At 36.2% G+C, this 21,025-nt stretch overlaps 1 protein-coding gene across 2 annotated transcripts in view; it reads left to right on the top strand.

Moving 5' to 3' along the window:
- The window catches only part of Lrrc66 (leucine rich repeat containing 66), a 36,750-nt gene that overhangs the window by 6,915 nt on the left and 8,810 nt on the right, over positions 1-21,025 (top strand). For both annotated transcript variants that reach the window (XM_078021288.1, XM_078021287.1), the window contains exons 3-4: positions 15,164-15,333; positions 20,390-20,579. In XM_078021288.1, the coding sequence (XP_077877414.1) occupies positions 15,164-15,333; positions 20,390-20,579 (360 nt within the window). The remainder of the gene's footprint in view (positions 1-15,163; positions 15,334-20,389; positions 20,580-21,025) is intronic.

Below are 21,025 nucleotides of genomic sequence, written 5' to 3'. Positions count from 1 at the left end.
AATAATAATAAATTAGAGATATCCCAGAAGGCAGCAATTAGCCTTGTAGCACATACATACCTTTATAACTCATGTTTCATGTGTATTTAAATGGTGACTGTTTACAGAACACTCAGATGAGCCCATTTTTGTAAGGGTAAATCATCACATTGACAAACAATTATCAGATAATCTCCTGTGTCCAGAGTCTGCTGATGTCACCAGTAAGCTTTGTGTTGGGAAAACACACAGGTGAGGTGCTAGCCAATACAATACACTGGCCAATGCAGAAACCACCCATGAATTTAACCTTAATGTGATGATTGCACCTTCCTTTCTTAATTTTGAAGTACAATGTTCATAACTGAGAAATTGATGTGTTCTTCAGCTTTCTGTTGCTGTAACAAAACACCTGAGATAGTCAATTTAAAGAGAAGAAAGGCTTGTTTGGGCTTATGGTTTTGGCAGTTTCATTCCACCTCAGTTGGCTCTTATTGCTTATGAGGGTTGCTGAGGTAGTACATCATGGCAGGAGCATGTGACAAAGAAAGCTGCTCGCCTCATGGAAGCCAAAGAATGGAAGAGGAGAGAGAGCAAGAGACTTGCATCCTATAGTCCCCTTCAAGAGCATCTGTTGAAACAGTATCTACCTAAAATGTCCAAGCCCAGCCATTAATGCACATCACAACCACTTTCATGTAACCCATCATCATTGACTCACAAAGAAAAACTTTTAAAAAACACATGTTCCCCCCATTTAGAAATGCAGCCAAATATCATGGAAGAATTCACTCAGATTTCCCAACTCCATCTTAAATGTCATTTTCAAGGACCACACCAGTTATCTTAATAAAGTAGAATTTTAATTCTCTTAAATTGGAAAAAGAAAAAGTTTCATATAGGAGACATAACTGAACTTTATGGTGTTAATTCTGATCTCCAGAAGAAGCTTACCTTCTTGAAGACTCTCGTTTTGATATTATCAAAGGAGTTGAATAAAATTTTTTATTTCCTTATAACTCTCTATATTCAAAACCACCCACTCCCTTCATGGTTGGCCCTGTTCTGGGCCCATTCTCATTTACTCTTATACTTCTGTTATTCTACTTACTTGTTTATTGACCTTAAAGGAATCACTTAACCTAAAAATGCCTCCTGGTCCTTATCTTTAACTGAGGGTAGTTATATACCCAAAGTTGGTGTTATAATTAGAGATAGTGTGTATAATGACCATAACACATGGACTGCTGATATATATAAAACATCTCTCATAGTGCTGGTACACAGCAGATACTCAAAAACCATTAGTTCCCTGTGTTAGTCAGCTTTTTTGCTGCTGTGACTAAAGGACCTGACCAGAACAACTATAGAGGAGGAAAAGTTACACTTGAGGGCTCATAGTTTCAGAGGTCTTAGTCCATAGAAGGCTGGTACCATTTCTTAGGTCTCCAGATGAGGTTGAATATCATGGCAGAATGCGTGGAAGAGGGAAGCAGCTCACATCATGGTGATCAAGAAGCAGAGAGACTGACTCTACTTGCCACATACAAATATATACACTAAAGCCACACCCCAATTCCCACCTCCTGTAGCTATACCCTACCATTGTGGTCAATCCCATCAGGGATTAACCCACTGATTAGGCTAAGGCTATATAATCCTGTCATTTCTCTTCCAAAGTTGCTTGCATTGTCTCACATGTGAGCTTTCGGGGGACACCACATCTAAACCACAACATTCCCCTTTAGCTCCAGTTGATAATCCTGTACCTCTAATTTCTGTTTCCTGTTCCAGTCTTTGCTATAATGATCACTTTCTTGATTTGAGATAGTTAAAGATGATTCTAATTTCCTGTCTGTAAATATTCAGAGTTTATATGAAGCTGAGTATTTGTCAGTAGTCTGGTTGCTACTGTTCATACTGTGCAGGGTCTGTGTAATATTGAAGGCCTCTGCTTCTCCTGTTTCTGAGCTCTGTCTCATCTGTCCTCTAACTCTGAGCCATACTGATCTGTGAAACTGTTGACATTATCAAGATGATGACCTTTGCATCAACTTAAGTTTCTTCATGTCCTTCTGTAATCTGTGTTTCCCACTCATCACCTCTCCCCAGCCATTGATCTCTTTTCTATCACTGTAGATTCATTTGCATTTTCCATAATTTTACATAAATGCAAATCATACAATAAAAATGGCTCCCTACTGATTCAACTTAATGATTACTTGGCTTCATGCTGGTGTGAAAGCAAAACACATTAAATATCAACTGTACTTTGAATTTTGATCTTCTCCTGGTCTAGTGAAATGGGGAGTGATATGCTGTTGTGATGCTGAGCAGTGGCAGCCAGCCCAGTCAACCAGCCACATGATCACAAGGGAGACAACTGACACCACGGTGCACCATGTTGCTAAGCTGTGAAACTTGATACGTTAGGTGTATTAAATGCATTTTTGATTTATGATATTTTTAACTTACTATAGGTTTATTGGAATAGAACATCATAAGTCAAGGAGCATCTGTATGTTTTGTCTTGTTTTGGTATTGGGGATTGAATTCAGGGGCACTTAACCACTGAACCACATCCCCAACCTTTTTTTGTATTTATTTAGAGCAACTCTCATTTGCTAAGGCTGGCTTTGAACTCACAATCCTCCTGCCTCAGCCTCCCAAGCCACTGGGATTACAGGTGTGTGCCACCTCACCTGGCTTATATCTACTTTTGTTGTAGCTTCTTTCTTTCAATATAATTATCTTAAGATTTATTCATATTGTCGTGTATATTAAAATTTCATTTCTTTTTATTGCTGAGTAGAATTCCTTCATGTGGATTATCATCTACCTATTGATAAGCTGTCTTTTTTTTTGACTCTTGTAAATAAAACTGCTAGTTAAAAGGACAGAGAAATAAATGATTAGATGAATACTAATCAAAAGAAAGAGTATTTCAGACAAAGCAGACTTCAGAACAAGAAAATTATCAGGTATAGGAAGATATCATCAATTCTTGAAGAAAACATAATAATCCTCAACATGAATACACTTAAAAACAGAGCATTAGAATACATAAGAAAAAAAAGTGATAGTTCAACATCACCTTGCCATTGATAGATCAAGCAAGCAAGCAATCATTAAGGATCTAGTTGACTTGAATAGCACTATCAATCAACTTGATCTAAATTATATCTATAGAATGCTTCATCTAGCCAGACACAGTGACCCAATGCCTGTAATACCAGCAACTCAGGAGGCTTAGGCAGGAAGATTGCAAGTATGAGATCAGCCTCAGCATCTTAGCAAGACCTCCAGTAACTTAATGAGATCTTGTCACAAAATAAAAAATTCAAAGTACTGGGAATATAGTTCAATGGTAAAACACCCTCTGGTACAATCCCCAGTACCAAAAAAAACCAAAAAGAATGCTCCATCCATCAACAGTAGAATACACATTCTTCTCAAGCTCACATGAAACATTCATCAAGTTATGTCACACTATGGGTCATAAACACATCTTAACAAACATGGAAAAATAGAAATCATATAAACTGAGTAATTCAGTTACAGTGTAATTGAACCATGAATCCATAACAAATATAACTGGAAAACTGTAAAGTCTCTGGGAACTAAATGTGTTAGACAGCTTTCTGTCACTGTGATAAATACATCAACTTAAAGGAAAGAACGGTTTATTTTGGCTAATGGTTTCTGAGGTTTCAGTCCATGGTCATTTGGCTGCATTCCTTTTGAAACTGTGGCAAGGCAGAACATAATGGTAAGGGAGCATGTGGCGGAGCAAAGCTGCTCACCTCTTCATGGCCACGAATCAAAGAGAGTAGAGAGGCCAGGTCCCAATATCTTGTTCAAGGGTGTGTCCCCAATGTCCTAACTTCTTTAAACCTCCTCAAAGCTCTACCACCTCCAAGAGCACCATGGGCTGGGGACCATAACTTCAACACATGCGCCTTCCAAGGACATTCAAAATAATAATACATAGGTCAAAGAAGCCTCAAGAGTAGTTTTTAAATATTTTGAGCTGGTTGATAATGAAAATGCAACTTATTAAAATTTGTAGGATGCAGCAAAAACAGTGGCTAGAAGGAAATTCATAGAATTAAATGTACATTTTAGAAAAGAAGTAAAAAATCAATAACCTAAATTTCCACTTTAGAAAACTAAAAAACACAACGCAAGCCTAAAGTAAGCAGAAGAAACGAAATAAAATGGTAGACAGCAAAGAAATTAAAAACAGGAAAAAATAGATAAAATGAGCAAAATCAAAATTTGGTTATTTGAAGAAATACATAAAATTGAAATCCTCTAGCCAAACTACTCCTCCACAAATAAAATGAGGGAAGACACAAATTAGGCTAATATCATAAAGAGTGGTTATCAGCACTATTCCCATTGACATTTTTAAAATAGTAAAATTTTGTGGCAATCTGTTTTCATTTCCCTTAAGTAAATAACCTAGTGGTTGAATGGCTGGGCCATATGTTGGATTTATGTTTAACTTTTTAAGAAATTATCCAATTGTTTTGCCACGTGGCTGTACCATTTTAAATTCCAAGTAGTATTATGTGAGAATTTCAGTTGTTCTACATCCTCACCATGCTAGGTATTATTGGTCTTTTTAAATTATAGCCATACTAATTGGTGTACAATATCAGTTTCATTTGGATTTCTCTAAATTACTGATATTGAATATCTTTCTGTGTATTTATTTGACATTTGTTACATTCTTTTAATGATGTTTGCAGATCTTTGATTCATTAAATTACTGAGTTTTGAGAGTTCCTTACATATTCTGGATACAAGTCCTTTAAGAGAATGTGATTTGCAAGTATTTTCTTCCAGTATATAGCATGATTATTCATTATCTTTAACAATGTCTTTCAAAGAGCAGTTTTTAATTTTTTTATTTTATGAATTCCAATTCATAAATGTTATTTTATAGTTTGTATTGTGATGTCATGTCTAAGAAATCTTTGCCTAAGCCAATATCACAAAGATTTTCTCCTCTTATAGAAGTTTTATAACTTCTAATTTACATTTAGGTATATGATCCATTTTGAGTTGATTGTTATATGTGATGCCAGTAACCGTTCTATTAATGTATAGTTGTTCCAGGTTAATTTGTTGAAAAGATTATTTTTGAAAAGCTTTTTGCTCTTGTCAAAGATTAACATAGGTGAAACTATTTCTGAATTTCTTCCAAAGATCCCTTGGTCTATCTTGATCCCAATACTACAGTGTATTGATTTCTATAGATTTGTAATAATTTTGAAATCAGATAATGTAAGTCCTCCAAATTTGTTATTCTTTTTTAAAGCTGTTTGGACTATCCTAGATTGTTTTCATCTCTATATAAATTTAGAGTCACTGTGTCAATTTCTAGAGAAAATCCTGCTGGGATTTTTATTGGAATTGTATTAAATCTGTAGATCAATTTGGGGAGAATTAACTTCTTAACAATACTGAAGTATTCTGATATATAAACACAGAATTCCCTTTCACTTATTTAGGTCTTTAATTTCTCTCAACAGTGTCTTATATTTTTCAGTAGATATGTCTTTCACATATTTTGTCAGATTTATCTCTGTGTATTTCATATTTTTGATGCTGTTTCAAATGAATTACATATTTATCTTTTATCCTACAATCTTATCAGGCTCAATTCTCAGTTCTAGACATTTTTTTGTAGATTCTACAGAGTTATCTATAAGGACAATTATGATATCTGCAAATAAGAGCAGTTCACCTTTTTCTTTCCATTCTGGATGCCTTTTCCTTACAATATCACACTAGCTAGAACCTCCAGCACAGTGTTGAACAGAAGCAGAGAGAGTGGGTGTCCCTGTCTTGTTTCTAATTTTAGAGGAAAAGCATTTGGTCTTTCATCATTAAGCCTGGTGTTAGCTGTGGGTTTTTCATAGGTGCTCCGGTTTTGGGGTGATGAGATTTTCTGTATTCCTAGTTTGCTGAAAGCTTTTATCAGGCACAGACATTGAATTTCATCAGATGTTGTTTTGGATCTACTAAGATGATCATATGGTTCTTATTTTTCATCTGTTAATATGGATAATAGTAGAAATTTTCAATATTAAACCAAATTTGAATTTCTGGGATGAATTCCATTTAGTCCTTTTTACATATTGTTGGATTCAATTTGATGAAATTTTGCTAAGGAATATTGCATCTGTGTTCATGAGGAATATTGGACTGTTTTTCTTTTTTGTAGTATCAGTTTAAGGTATCAGAGTATTACAAACCTCATAAAATGAGCTGGGAGATATTTCCTCTTCAGTTTTCTGGAAAAATTTGTTTAGAATTGGTTTTATTTCTTCCGTAAGTGTTTGGTAGCTTTCTGCAGGAAGCCATCAAGCCATCTAAACCTTCAGTTTTCTTTATTAAAAGTATTTAACTACAAGTGCAATTTCTTTACTAAATGTAGGAATATTCAGATTATCTATTGCTTCTTGAGTGAAAATATTGATAATTTATTTTTTTCAAGGAATTTGACCATTTCATCCAAGCTATTAAATTTGTCATAAAATTGTTCATGCTAATTCTGTATCTTTTTAATTTCTATAGACTATGATTAGTGATAGTGATAATTTGTATCATTTCTGATCAGCCTGGTGAAAAATTATTTTTATTAATTTTATTTTTTATGCTTTATGTTTAGTTGATTCTATTATTTTTCTAGCTTATATTTCATTTGTTTTCTTCTCTTCTCTTTATTATGTTCTTTCTTCTGCTTACTTTTAGTTTCATTTACTCTTACAAATTTTTTAAGGGAGAAGCTGAGGCCACTGTCTTGAGCCCTTTCTTTTTTCTAGCATAGACATTGTATTCAATAAATTTCCCTTAAGAATTATTTAGTTATATCCCACAAATTTTGATATATAGTGTTTTCACTTTGATTTATATCAAAACATCATATTTCCTCAGGAAGCTGAGGCAGGAAGATCACAAGTTCCAGGCTAGCCTGGGCCACCAAGGGAGATCCTATCTTAAAATGAAAAATAAAAAGTGCTAAACTTGTAGCTCAGTGGTGGAACACCCCTGGGTTCAAAACCCACAGGAATCTGGAAGTTTTGTTGTTCAGTGCATAAATGCTTAGGATTATTATGTCCTCTGGATGAATCATTTTCTTTGTCATTATAAAATCATGTCATTATAAATTATGCCTGGTAATACTCTTCTGCTCTGAAATACTATATTTTACATTATTATGGCCACCTCAGATTTCTTTTCATTATTGTAGGCATAATATGTTGTTTCCATCCTTCTATTTCTTTTTACAATGTTTTTTAAAGATATGACTTATATACATAAAATTCTTCCTTTCAAACTGTTTGATTGAAGAGATTTTAGTGTATTCATATAGTTGTGCAACTATCACCAATATCTAATTTTAGAAGGTTTTAATCACTCCAGAAATAAACCCCATCAACATTAATAGTCAACCTTCATATATTTAATTTTTTAAAAACAGATTTATTAAGGTATAATTAACATAAAATAAGCAACATACATGAAAGTATGCAGTTGGTATATTTTGACACATCTGTACACATGTGAAACCATCACACTCAAAATGGTGAACACACTATCACTCCCAGAAGTGCCTTCAACCCCTTTGTAATTTCCCTCTCCTGCCCTTCACCATGCCTCCACCCTGAAGCAATCACTGATCTGCTTTCTGTCACTGTAGACCAAGGTGTCTTTCCTAGAGTTTTATATAAATGGAATCACACAATATGTATACTTTCCCATCTGGCTTCTTTCATTCAGCATAATTTTTTGGATTTCTTCACTTTGGCGTATATATCAATACTTTGTTCTTTTTTGTTCCTGAGCATTATTCTAGTATATGGATATGTTATGCTTTGTTTTATTCATTCTCCCATTAAGGGGACCTTTTAATTATGTCCAGCTTTCAACTACTATGAATCAACCTGCTATGGAAATTTGTGTTTGTATGGAAGTATATTTTCTTCACTCTTGGTTAAATGCCTACTTGTGCAAAGCCTGGATTGTATGGTATATTTAACTTTTTAAGAAATTGCCACACTTTCCATGGTTGCCATACCGTTTTCCATCAGCAGTTCCTTCACATTTAGTAACACTTAGTATGTTAGTCTTTTTTATTTATGCTAATCTAATAGGTGAACAGTGCCGTCTCCTGATTTTAATTTGCATTTTCCTAACACCTAGTGATACTGAGCATCTTTTAATATAATCATATAATCATTTGCTATCCATATGTCTTTTGCTTAAAATGTCTTCAATGCTCTATTAAAAACTTTGGTGGCTTTTTATTTCTGAGTTTTGAAAGCTTTTTTAAAAAAATGTATCTTGGACACAGCTATATCCTTCTCAGAGACTATTCTCCCATTCTGTGTCTTGTCTTTTCGTTCTCCTAACAGTGCCGTTTGAAGAACAGAGGTTTTCATTTTTGATGAAGTTCCTTTTGTTCCTTTCATTTGTTCCTTTACTGATTATTTTAGTGTCATATCTAAAAACTTTTTTGTCTAGATAAAGGTCTCAAATTTTTGTTTTCTTCTAGAACTATCAGTGTTAGGTGTTGGGTTTAGGTCTAACCATTTTGTGTTAATTTTTCTATAGAATGCCAAGATTTTTTTTCATATGGATATCCAGTTGTTTTAGCACCATTTGTTTAAATGATAAACATTTTTTGTCCTCTTTCAGTTATCCTGTTTATGACTTCATATTTAAAGTGAATTCCTCATAGATATTTTTAAAAAGCAAGATATTATTTGAAAAAAAAAAGCAAGAGCTTTTTTATCCCAACTAAGAATCCTTGCCTTATTTAACAGAGGTTCTTAAGTCATTACTTAAATATAACATTTAGGGTTTTTTTTCCTGCTTATTCTTTCTGCTGCTTCTCTCTCCTTGTTTCTGACATTTTTGTATTAGTTGTATATTTTTTAAAAATTAATCTTCTTTATCTCCATTGTATGTTTACTAGCCATAATTCTTTGCCATTTTTTGTTTACTGGTTGCTTCGGGGTTTCTAATATACATCTTAATATCACAGTCTGTTTTCATGTAGTATTATATATTACTTGCCTAGAATATAAAAACTACAACTGGATTCTCCATTTTTCTTCTCCTGGCCTTTGTGCAAATATCGTAAGACATATATGCTATATGTCTTATGGTATATACATATACCCCATATATGCTATAAATTTTACAATTTATTTATGCTATTTTTGCTTTAAACAATTGATTGCTTTTAAAGAAATTTATATAAGAAAAATATTTATTGATAACTCACATATTTCTGAATTCTTTGTTCCTTTGTATATATCCAGACTTCCATCTGATTTAATTTTGGGGGCTTGGGATATAATCCTAAAACACAAAACCCAAAAAGTCATAATCTTAAATATCAATATCCAAAAAGAGCAAAATCCCTGAAGTCTGAAATCCCAAAAGTACAAAAGTCCCAAAATTATAATTCTGGAAAAATAATTTTCAAAGTTCTGTAAAATACGTTTATTTACATTTATAAAAGGGAATTCAAGAAACATAAAATCATGACAATATATCATAGGCTACTTAACACAATAAAATTGGCAATAATAATAAACATAGTTTTGCAAACATAAATACTCAAGTACACTACAGCAGTCACACAGAATTTAATAGTTACAAGTAGACACATCATATTCATAAGGAAATAGATCAAAAGAGACATGTGTAAACACTTATCATTGTGGTTGCTTATTGTGTGTACCCAACTTTACCACTGCAGTCATCTGAAATGCCTGATGGACAACTTAAGTCTTTGACAAGATTGATCAAAAGCCAGGATGGGTCACTTCAGACTGCTGGTGTAGGCAGCCTGGCACACGTTCAAGCTGTTGAGCTCGGAGTTCTGATACTCAAGGCTGCAGGAGGAAACACTGCCTCAGCTCTCCGTCACCAATTCACCTTCTGTGTTTACTCTCCGTGGGGCCAATTGGCTGGCGGTTTCCCATATTAAGGATATATCTTCCCCACTCATACACTCACAGATAGACTCAAAAATTGTATCAGGTATGGGAAACTGAGGCAGTAGGATCACAAGTTCAAAGCGAGCCTCAGCAACTTAGTGAGGCCCTAAGCAACTTATCATTGTGGTTGCTTATTGTGTGTATGCCACAGTCTGGCTGGGCACAAATCACCAAGCTGCCACAAAGCACTTGTATGTTCAAACAGGAAACTTTATTGCCTGAACTCCAACAGCACTCCACGCACACTCCCCTGGAACTCTCCACCCACTCGGCTCCTCTCCGGCACACAACACCAACGGGACTTCCCCAACCAGAGGGAACTCCCCGGAGAACTCCAAAGTAGGGCCCCCCCCCAGGCGGACAGCAGGGGTCTATATACAATTGAATCAATCCAGCATCATCTTAATGGCTCGCCTCTCAACCATTACTTCTGGCAAAATGCCAGGGGCCATTCCAAGGGCTCTCAACTTGTGTACCCAGTTTTACCACTGTAGACCTGTTTCAAAATAAGATCCTGTTTCAAAATAAAAACTAAACAGGGCTGGGGATGTGGCTCAGTGGTTGAGTGCCCCTGGGTTCAATGCCCAGTAAAAAATGCTTCATCAGGTTTCTAGTTATTTATCCACCTAACACAACACCACTGTGTACAATCAAAAACACACCAATCTTCCCCAGAATTTGGCTTTCTACCCATTTGTTGTTGTTGTTTTAATTAGTTACATATGACAATAGAATGCATTTTGACATATCTTACATAAATGGAGTATAACTCCTCATTCTTCTGGTTGTACGTGGTGTGGACTTATACCAGTCATGTAATCATATATGCATATAGAGTAATAATGTCCAATTCATTCTAACATTCTTTCCCACATAACCCCCTTCTCCCTTCACTCCCTTCTGTCTAATCCAAAGTACTTCTATTCTTCCCTAGCCCCCTCCTCCTCATTGCAAATTAGCATCCACATATCAGAGAAAACATTCAGCCTTTGGTTCTTTGGGATTGGCTTATTTCACTTACCATGATATTTCCAGCTCCATTCATTTACTGGCAAATGCCATAATTTCATTCTTCTTTAAGGCTGAGTAATATTCCATTGTGTGTGTGTGTGTGTGTGTGTGTATCACATTTTCTTTATCCATTCATCTATTGAAGGACACCTAGGTTGATACCACAACTTAGCTATTGTGAATTGAGCTGCTTTAAATATTGATGTGACTGTGTCCCTGAAGTATGCGGATTTTAAGTCCTTTGAGTATAAACCAAGACGTAGGATAGCTGGGTCAAATGATGGTTCCATTCCAAGTTTTCTGAGGAGTCTCCATGCTGCTTTCCATAGTGGTTGCACCAATTTATAGTCCCACCAGCAATGTATGAGTGTACCTTTTTCCCCACATCCTCACCAACATTTATTGTTGCTTATAGTCTTGATAATTAGCATTCTAACCGGAGTGAGATGAAATCTTCGAGTAGTTTAGATTTGCATTTCTCTTGCATTGATATTGTATTTCTTCTTTTGTGAAGTGTCTGTTCAGTTCCTTAGCCCATTTATTGATTGGATTAATTGGGTTTTTTTGGGGGGGGTTAAGTTTTTTGAGTTTTTTATATATCCTGGAGATTAATGCTCTATCTGAGGTGCATGTGGTAAAGATTTTCTCCCATTCTGTAGGCTCTCTATTCACATTAAAATGTTTCCTTTGCTGAGAAGAAGATTTTTAGTTTGAATCCATCCCATTTATTGATTCTTGATTTTACTGCTTGCAATTTAGGAGTCTTGTTAAGGAAGTCAGTTTCTAAGCTGACATGGTGAAGATTTGGGCCTACTTTTTTCTCTATTAGGCACAGGGTCTCTGTTCTAGGGCTGAGTTTTGTGCATGGTGAGAGACAGGAGTTTAATTTCATTTTGTTGCATATGGAATTCCAGTTTTCCCGGCACCATTTATTGAAGAGGCTATCTTTTCTCTCTCATCATCCCATTCACAAGTCTGCCAGCACTTACAAAACAGTCCAGAATAATTCACACAGTCACCTGAGGCTGATCTCACTAAATGACTTAGATTCTATAAATAAGAAAAATACTGTGGCAGCCAGGAGCAGCTCTGATTCTAGTCTATCACAATAAGTTGTTATCCCTCAGGAGATTATACCTTTCACCTTGAAGGTGACACAGTGGGTCCAAGTCTGTTCCACATGTTCCTCAATTGGGGATGCCAGGCCATGTTCTTTTTATGGTCCTGGCAGAAGCCAAGAGAACAAGTGCTACCACATCTACATGTTTGAAACGTTTGCTCATGCCATATCTGCTGACATTCCACTGGCCATAGCAAGTCACATGGCCAAAAAATCTCAGTGGGAGGAAAAGTGTATTCTGCCCACTGGAGAGTGAATGTTTGCTGGATCATAATCTAAACTATTAGGGCTTCCACTGGGCTCAGAATTCTGGAAGATCACAGTAGTGAAAGCAGATGTTGTTTTCAGTTGTAAGAAACAAGTTGTAAGGAAAGTAACTGAGACATGGAGACCTTAAGTGATGTTCCCTAACTCACATCAAAATCACTAATAAAGATAGACTAAAACTTGGTTTCTTAAGTCCCCCTCCAGGTCACTATTCCATGGCACAAGCAGGATAACTAAGCAACCCTTAACACATTTGACAGTTTTATTATGTATTCCATGACCCAGACCTTTCTTTAATTAGAGAGTCCTGCCCTCTGCCTTCTTTTTTTTTTTTTTTTTTTTTTTACAATCAAGATAGTGTTGTTTTGTTTTATTTTTTAATTTGATTGTGGGCATGGTGACTGGGTAATGTTAAGACACCTGGGTTTTGATCCTAGCTCCATCTACCGTGACAGTAGACAAGTTCTTACCTTACATGAGCCTTAGGCGATTTCATTCATAAAATGTGATAAGCCCCAGGACTTTGTGAAGAGTAAAAGGAGATGTTTGTGAAATGCTTAGAGCATAAAGAGTGTACAACTAAATAGTTCCAAAAAAAATTTTCCCTCTACTTCAAAGCTAGTCATGAGCTCTCCCTTCATTGAGCCCCTAAGTTACTTATTCAATTCAGTTAAGCTCTGAGGATATTTTAGGAACTATAAGTTCAAATTCCGAAATAGTTCAGGCAGATATCATGAAAATGTTAAGGAACCTATGGAGTCTTTCACATTGTTATCTTATGCTGCATTTTTTCTTACAGATCCATACATTTGCATATTAAAGCATGTGGAAATATTCTCTGCACAAAGAAACCTATTTTCTCCAGGTGTTTTAAAAATATTTAATGATTGGCCTTCAGCCTGGGCTCTTCATTTGGATGCTTTATGGCTGAGGTATTGGAGCAGGGTCCTGCTAGACTGAGGAGAGTGAGGGGAAAATAGACCAAAGTGCCCAGGGCCATGGGGCAGCACATAGGGACTCCAGCAAAGGCTATTTATGAACCAATATGGGAATATTTTTTACTCTTATGTGTCAACTAAACATGAGCTTTGGTTTCTCTCATTGTTTTTTAAACATATAGTCATGTTGGCTATCCTTAGTATTCTATTTTTGTAGAACATGAGTACAAAGAAATCATAGTCTTGTATATGCTCAGGCCCCCATCTGAAGCAGGCAGCCCTCATTCAGCTCCAGCCAAGTGTTGTCTTATGCCAGTTGGAACTTCCAGTTTTTAAGAGAAGCCAGAAATGCAAATTTTTGTATTAAATCTTTAATGTTGGTTCAGTGGTTTCTAAATCTCTGCACAGGGCAAACCCTATGGCCTCTGATCTATTGGATGTATACTATATACTCCTCAGACATTGCAAGAATCCAAGCAATGAATTCTTCCCTGAAGGACTTGATCCTCTGGTGGTCAAGTGGACAGTCAAATAATAGGTAATTTTATACTTGGATGGTGTACATAATAAACTAATTTGAATAACTAAGTAATTTTTTTTCTTTCTGAATATCTTATTATTCAACCAGAATAAGCTCCTTAAGGATAAGAATTCTGAGTTCTATTTGTCCTTAGCACCAAGTCCCTTTTTCATAATGTTTTGATTGACTTACTGCCCTAGGAGTCTCTTGCTTAATCCATGTAACTAAAATGAATGTGTAACAACCTACCTGGTACAGCCATTTTAATTAAGTCATCATCTCTGCATAATCAGCCAGTCCTACAGTAAGTACCTTGCAGACTGGTAGGCAAGAAATAAACCCTTCTGGAATTGAATCAATTTACTCTGATATGCGGTAGTTAGTTAAAGACAGCCACATGCTAGAGCAGAGCAGAAGAAAATGTAAATATGCAGGCGCTTCCTTGTGAGGCCCATCTGGGAAATCAAATTGGGGCGATTGCTATGACTGGCACCTCATTCTCAACCTTTATTTTCAATGCCAAACAGACCTTCTGGAATCAAGTGAAGTACAAAGGCAGAAACCAAACTTCAGTTTGATTATTGTGCTGAAAAACAAACTCTAGCTATGATTTATTACCTTTGAAAATGCAAGAATACCTAGGAAATGGTCATAATGACAGCAATAAGTAGTTTAAGAAAGGACATGGCTACAAAATACAGCCAGATAATCTTAAAACTGGAGACATTTATTTATGTAATAAAGCACCAAATGACATATTTTCTCAGTTATCATAACAAAATTATTCCAATTTATCCATGGTTCAATAGAATAAATAAATTTTTATTCATCACCTCCTTTAATCAAGTTTGGATTTTCACTGATGCTTTTATTTAAAAGTAGTGTATGCTCATTGTAGGAAAGAACTCAAAAGTACATAAAATAATATAGTTTCCTTCCATTTCCCTCCTCCCTTCTCTCTCTCTCAATAATCCTGCTAAGTATAATGACTACTAATAGTTCAGTTTGTCTCCTAGGCCTTTTTTCTGCTCAAACATATAGCTGTCCCCCCACCCCACCCCCCCAAAAAAATAGGAATCGTACTCTATAGAGTTCTGCAGCTTAATTTTTTCCTTCCTGTTCAGTCAACTCATAGGTGTCCCCATTCTCTTTTAAAACTGCCTATTATTTAATAGTATTAATACACCATATCTGACAACTTCTCAATGGGGAACTATTAATGTTGTCTTCAATTTTCCATGCTTACTAACAATACTGCAGTAAATGCTACCAGTTTAACTTATTTTTTTTTTCCTTTTAACAGGACTATGGAAACTGAAGTCATTGCAGAGTTTGGATCTGTCATTCAATGGGATATTGCAGATTGGGCTGTCTGATTTTCATAACTGCCTGCAACTGGAGAACCTTTATTTAAAAAACAACAAAATATTTAAAATTCATCCAGAAGCTTTCAAGGACCTCAAAAAATTACAGGTTCTAAAATCATTTTTATAATACCTTAGATATTCAGACACATGGGCAATTGCATTGGAAGACTTTCCTTTGAAGAGTATTCTCATATCCTTTTTTACTGGCCATTAATCAAAACATGTAAGTCTATTTTAAAATCCCCTAAAAGAGCTGAAGTCCTTTCATTGCTTCAGAAATCAAAGGCCACATTAATGGACATGAACTTCACCCAAACAATACTCCACAGCAAAAACTGGCACATTATTTTCTAAATCAAATTAAATTGAACTCCAAGCTTCCACTTACCGTTTGGCAAGAAATTAAATCTGCTGTTTGTGAGGCTGCCTCCCTAAACTGCAATATGAGTCAAAGCCCTTGGTGTCTTACATGCAAACTGGAATGCTTGGGGAGACCCCTCTGAACCACTCTGGACAATGCTGAGTTGTCAACAATTCAGACTATCTGGGCCACTAAGAGCCTGTGACCCTTTTGCTTCTATGCCAAAATTGGGCTTGAGATAATAAAAATGGTGATGCTAGTGCATTTTGTACCACACCACCACAGGCGGCATACTGTTCTAAACATCAGACATGTACTGGGGGAACCTGTGTCACATTTTGGAGCTGTGCATTAAGCTTCCTGAAGTCCTCACATCTGTGAGAGTGAGGAACCCCAAACCCTGTTCTTGGTTTGGCAGGCTTCAGCCCCTTTTCCTCCAAGCACTTTCCTCCATGCCCTTGTGCTTTGGAAAGACATTGTGAAATCTCCCCTCATTGGTCCTTTAGAAATACCAGAAGGGCCTCCAGAGTGGCACACAGAAATAACCTGGGAGAGTCTTCAGTTATAACCTCTACCACCCACCCCCATTCCTTCCATAGGCCAGTATTATTCACAAAAACAATGTGAGCCACACATACTATTTCAAATGTTCTAGTAGCTGCATTTAAAAAGTTAAAATAAGCAAGTGAATTTCATTTTAGTTATATGTATTATTTAACCCAGTATATTATCTTTTACACATGCAATCCATATAAAAATTCTTAGTGAGATATTTTACATTCCCTTTTTTATACCAAGTCTTCATACCTGGTGTATTTTATATCCCAACATGGACTACCCACATGATAATTTCGTGATAGCTACATGAGGCTCATGGTGGTTATTATTAGGCAGCACAGACATAGATAACTGCCATTTTCCCAGTGTGATGGGAACTGCTATGGAAGCGTAGCCATGAAAAAAGTCTCTGGCTTCCTAATCTCTCCATGGAAAGGAGACTGGGGAAGCAGTGGTGAGGTCAGGGAGAGGCATTCTAAAGCCAGCTGCATGGGGTTCAACCTAGACTCTGCCACTTTCCAGCCACACCATCTTGGTTATCAGATTTCTCATTTATAAAGTGGAGATGACTTGGTTCTTTCTCATAGAGTTTTGTTGAGAATTCAATGTTTTAATGCATACGAAATTCTTAGAACAGTGCTTAGGATTTGGTAAAACTCTTTGTTCATGTAGACTACATATAGAAATTTTAAAGTGGCCAGAGTAGTCTGTTCTATTAATATACAAATCTGATCATGCCATTCATTGGTTAAAATTCTTCCAAATTTCTCAAGTAGGGTCCTGGCCCTGCCTGCCTCTCTAACCTCATTTGAAGCCACTCTCCCCTTGCACACTGGTCTCCTACCTGTTTTCACCGCAGGCCTCTCCCACTTGCTGATCTTTTACCTGGAAGAGCTAACTCATATTAATTCTTTCAACTTTAGGTTGAATGTCAACTCTTTAAGAAGAGCTCCAGATTAAGTCAGGCCCTCTTTTTTTCCCCACACTTTATAATATGCTATGTTTAATGCTTATTGCACTTATCCCAACAGAAACCATTTAGTTTGGGGTGTGGTTAGTTGATAAAACCCATGCCCCCTCACCCTATTACCAGATGAACACTCTTTAAGTATATACATCATGTCTGTTTTGTTTTCCAGTGCTTAGCTAGGACATTTAAAAATATTTGTTGAATAAATAAATGAATGCATGAATAGATGATGATCATGGATAATTAGGAAATTATTGCTACATAACAATTTACTACATATTTAGCAGCTTAAAACCATGCACATATAATATCTCACAATTTCTGTGGATCAGGAATTCAGGGATGGCTTAGCTAGGACCTCTACTTGAGGGTATCTCAAGAGGCTGCAATCAAAGTCTTAGCACAGGTTAAGACTCACCTTAAAGAGTCTCACCTGAAAGAGTCTCACCTGAAAACCCAGCTGAAAAAGTATTCATTTCTCAACTCTGATGGTTATTGGCCAGACTCAATTTCTTGTTGGACTGTTGAGCTGACAGTTCTGCTCTTTACCAGCTGGTGATGAAAGCCTGCCCTCAGTCTCCTGCCTACGGCTCCAGCTCCTCCCCAGGGCACTTTATGGCATGGCAGCTTGCTTCAGAGCAAGTATGATTTACATCATGTAATTACATAACTTAAATAATTTAAGTTCCATTTTATATAATGGAATCACCAAAGTGACATCCATTGCTTTTGCTGTAGGTTCTTGGCTGGAAACAAAGCATAGGTCCTGCCCACAGCTAAAGGGAGGAGATTGCTCTAGAGCCTAGGAGTCAGGATCACTGGGGACCATCTTACAATCTGTCTGCCGTGGAACTTATTAGAGAAGATGAGACAGTCCACTTCATTTGGCAGTGCACGTAGATTGACAAATTGCCTGGGAATCTCATTTAGTGCATTATATATGGATTATATTTGTATGTGTAATTTTCCCTATGTCTGTTTACTTCCTATGCATTTTTAGTGTACTTTATGAGTCTTCTGCAACTCACAGGTGATAGATACGAAAGACAAGCTGTAATTCTCGATTCACCAGAACTGCCAAGAATCCTATGATTCCTCCTTCTCTATTACCCTTCCACATGCTTGGCAGTAACTTTAAAAACTGGAACATGATGAACATATTTGGTACCAAAAAAGCTGAATGTCACAATGGATGTTGTTTTTCTTCTGGGAGATGAATTTAATATTTGCACTATTCTGTATGTATTCCCATGTGGGAATCTTTTCAGAAGCTAGATGGATTTTTCAAAGCATAATTTCATCACCATGTTTAAATGCAATAAAATAAGTTCCATCGACATTTCAAATTAGCATTTCTTTTCTTAATCTTATCTCATTCTTCTTAGATGCAGTGATTTGGAAAACACTATTTATATGCTTCTCCAGTCTCACTGTAATGTACAGCCCTTTCAAATGCTAGTGGATGGGTGTTTCTTTAGGCAAGTGTTACCATTCTGTTTTAATCTTTTCTCAGAAATTTTTTCCTCCTGAATCACTTTATTAATTTCCTTTCTTCCCTTCAGTTTTGCTTTCAGTTCCATGATTTGTAATATAAGATGCCAGGATGAAAACAAAATGCACTACAAAGAAAATAACTATCTGAAAAACATCAGAATATCTCACTCTGCTGTTGAGGAGGGCTACATAAGAAAATAACCCTCTGTCTTTTAAAAAAAATGGGATATCCCAGTCTATTAGATAGTTATTTTATTTCTCAGAGAGTTATTTTCAAAATGCATTTGAAAGGGCTGTAGATTACAGAAAGACTAGGAGATGCATATAATATTGCTTCACAAATCACTGCATCTAAGAAGAATGAGGTAAGAAAGCTACTGGTCCTAGGCAAGACAAGACTAAAGCAAAGTGTTTTCTCCTTCCCAACCCCAGTCTTCTGCTTCCTGTTTTTGGCAACCTTCCTTTGAAAGTCATTGTTCTCAGAAAAAGTTCACCAGGAATTCTGATTCTATACATAGCGTTCTTGTTTGTAGCACTATTTAGTTGTTTGAATTAGCTCTTCTTGGGAATATATAATCCAAGATGAAATGCTGATTTCCCCCCTGATGTTTATAAAAGCAGTTGGCCTTGATAACATTTAGCCTTTAGAGTTTTTATTCATGGGCCTCTTTTTTTAAAGCAAGGTTTGCATTTTCTGTTTATGATTTTCTCTTCTCCCACCTGTACCTGCCTAAACTTCACACACTCCCGCTCTGTGTCTCCTGCTCCAGGCCTCCTCCACTTTGTCCCTCTTTCTTTCTAGTGTGGTGAGTCCGCAAGGATGTGTTCTTCAAAGGCACATAGCTGTGAGGCCAAATCAAATTGCAACTGTGCCACTTCATTTATTCATTCTTTTTCATTCTTTACTGAGCACCTGCAATGTACCAGGCCCTTGTGCGAAGGTCTGTGTGGGATGTACTATGTGGTTCAGCCCAGTTTTTTCCTCTGTAAAAAAGGAGGAAAGTGAGGACATTGTCAGAGTATTAGAGATAATGTTTGTGAAGAACCCAGCACAGTGCCAGATATTCAACAGTGCTCTGCAAACAGTAGCTGGAGCTGCACCTGACTGTCTTCCCCTGCTTTATCCTACCCCTGCTAGTTCTGACTATTCTGGGTCTCTAAACCGTTGAGTCCTTTATTTTTCCCAGTCTCCCTACTGCATTTCTTATTAGACTAGACAAATTGTCATCTTGCAGGTTCTAAATATCCATAGATGCAAAGAACTGCAGTACTATCCTTGAGAAAATGTTTGATGTAAAAGATATATCTTTGCAACTTCTGGTCAACCAGATTTTTTCTGTGTTCATTGTCTTCATCATCTGGCATCCTCTGCTACTTTCAAGATCACAGTGTTTCTAGAAATTCTAAGCCTGTATCCATTTCTAGACCTTGATAGCACAAACGCTAAGTATATTTAACAGTATAAATTATAACTCATAGGATAAAAGAAAGAGAAAATGTTTGGCCATCTAATGCAGATACCATGCTTAAAGCTTTAACATACATTTACTCCTTACAACACCTCTGGAAAGTAGGTTTGCAAAAAGCAAATGGTTTGCTTAGACTTACAGAGTTTTTAGGGGCAAAGCAGAAAATTAAACTCAATACCTTCTGACTTTCAAATGAGTACTAAACTCATGTGCTTCCATAGAGATGTAAACAATATCTTTCTATAACATTTATTTTTATCTCTGGATATCTTTGTTCACAACTTTCTTAAATTTGTTTCTTCTCAAGCAGGTTGTAGACCTCAGCAACAATGCTCTGACCACTGTCCTACCAATGGTGATCATTGCTCTAAAATTTCCCCATCTGGAGGTTGACTTGACAGATAATCAATGGCAGTGTGATGATAGAGTGACATTCTTCCAAAGTTTCATTTCTGAATCCTGGAGGAGAAAGTGGAATGTACTTTGCAATAAGTCTGTAGGTAAGTCAATCATACCTCTTTTCTCTGAAATGGTTCATATATGAAAAGTGCATATAAAAATGTAGTGTCATTTGAAACAGTGACAGTCCCTCTAAAAGCAAGATTGTTAAACCCCAGCATTAGTCAGCCTTGGACTGTGTCACAGCCTAATCATTGGTGCCTTACTATATCCTCAGTTTATGAATGATTTTCTTCATGTGGTCAAAAAAAACTAGTTCAAATCACTCAGAATCAATTGGTTATAGTAAAAAAATAAATTTCAGTAGAAGAAAATTTTACCCTGAAGCCTCAAAATGTCAATTTTACCCTAATTCTCGAAAAAATTGATTAAAGAAATGACTTTTAAATTTTGAAACATGATTTTAAATGCTTGCTGAGACTCTGAAAATGTGATACTATACATTCACAAAAGCACACATATTTCAAAAGTATATTTCTCTTTGATT

This window comes from Ictidomys tridecemlineatus, chromosome 9 (genome assembly GCF_052094955.1).
Source record: "Ictidomys tridecemlineatus isolate mIctTri1 chromosome 9, mIctTri1.hap1, whole genome shotgun sequence".
Classification (NCBI taxonomy): Eukaryota; Metazoa; Chordata; class Mammalia; order Rodentia; family Sciuridae; genus Ictidomys; species Ictidomys tridecemlineatus.
The sequence above is the reverse complement of the archived record's forward strand: the minus strand, read 5'-3'. Positions and strand labels throughout refer to the sequence as shown.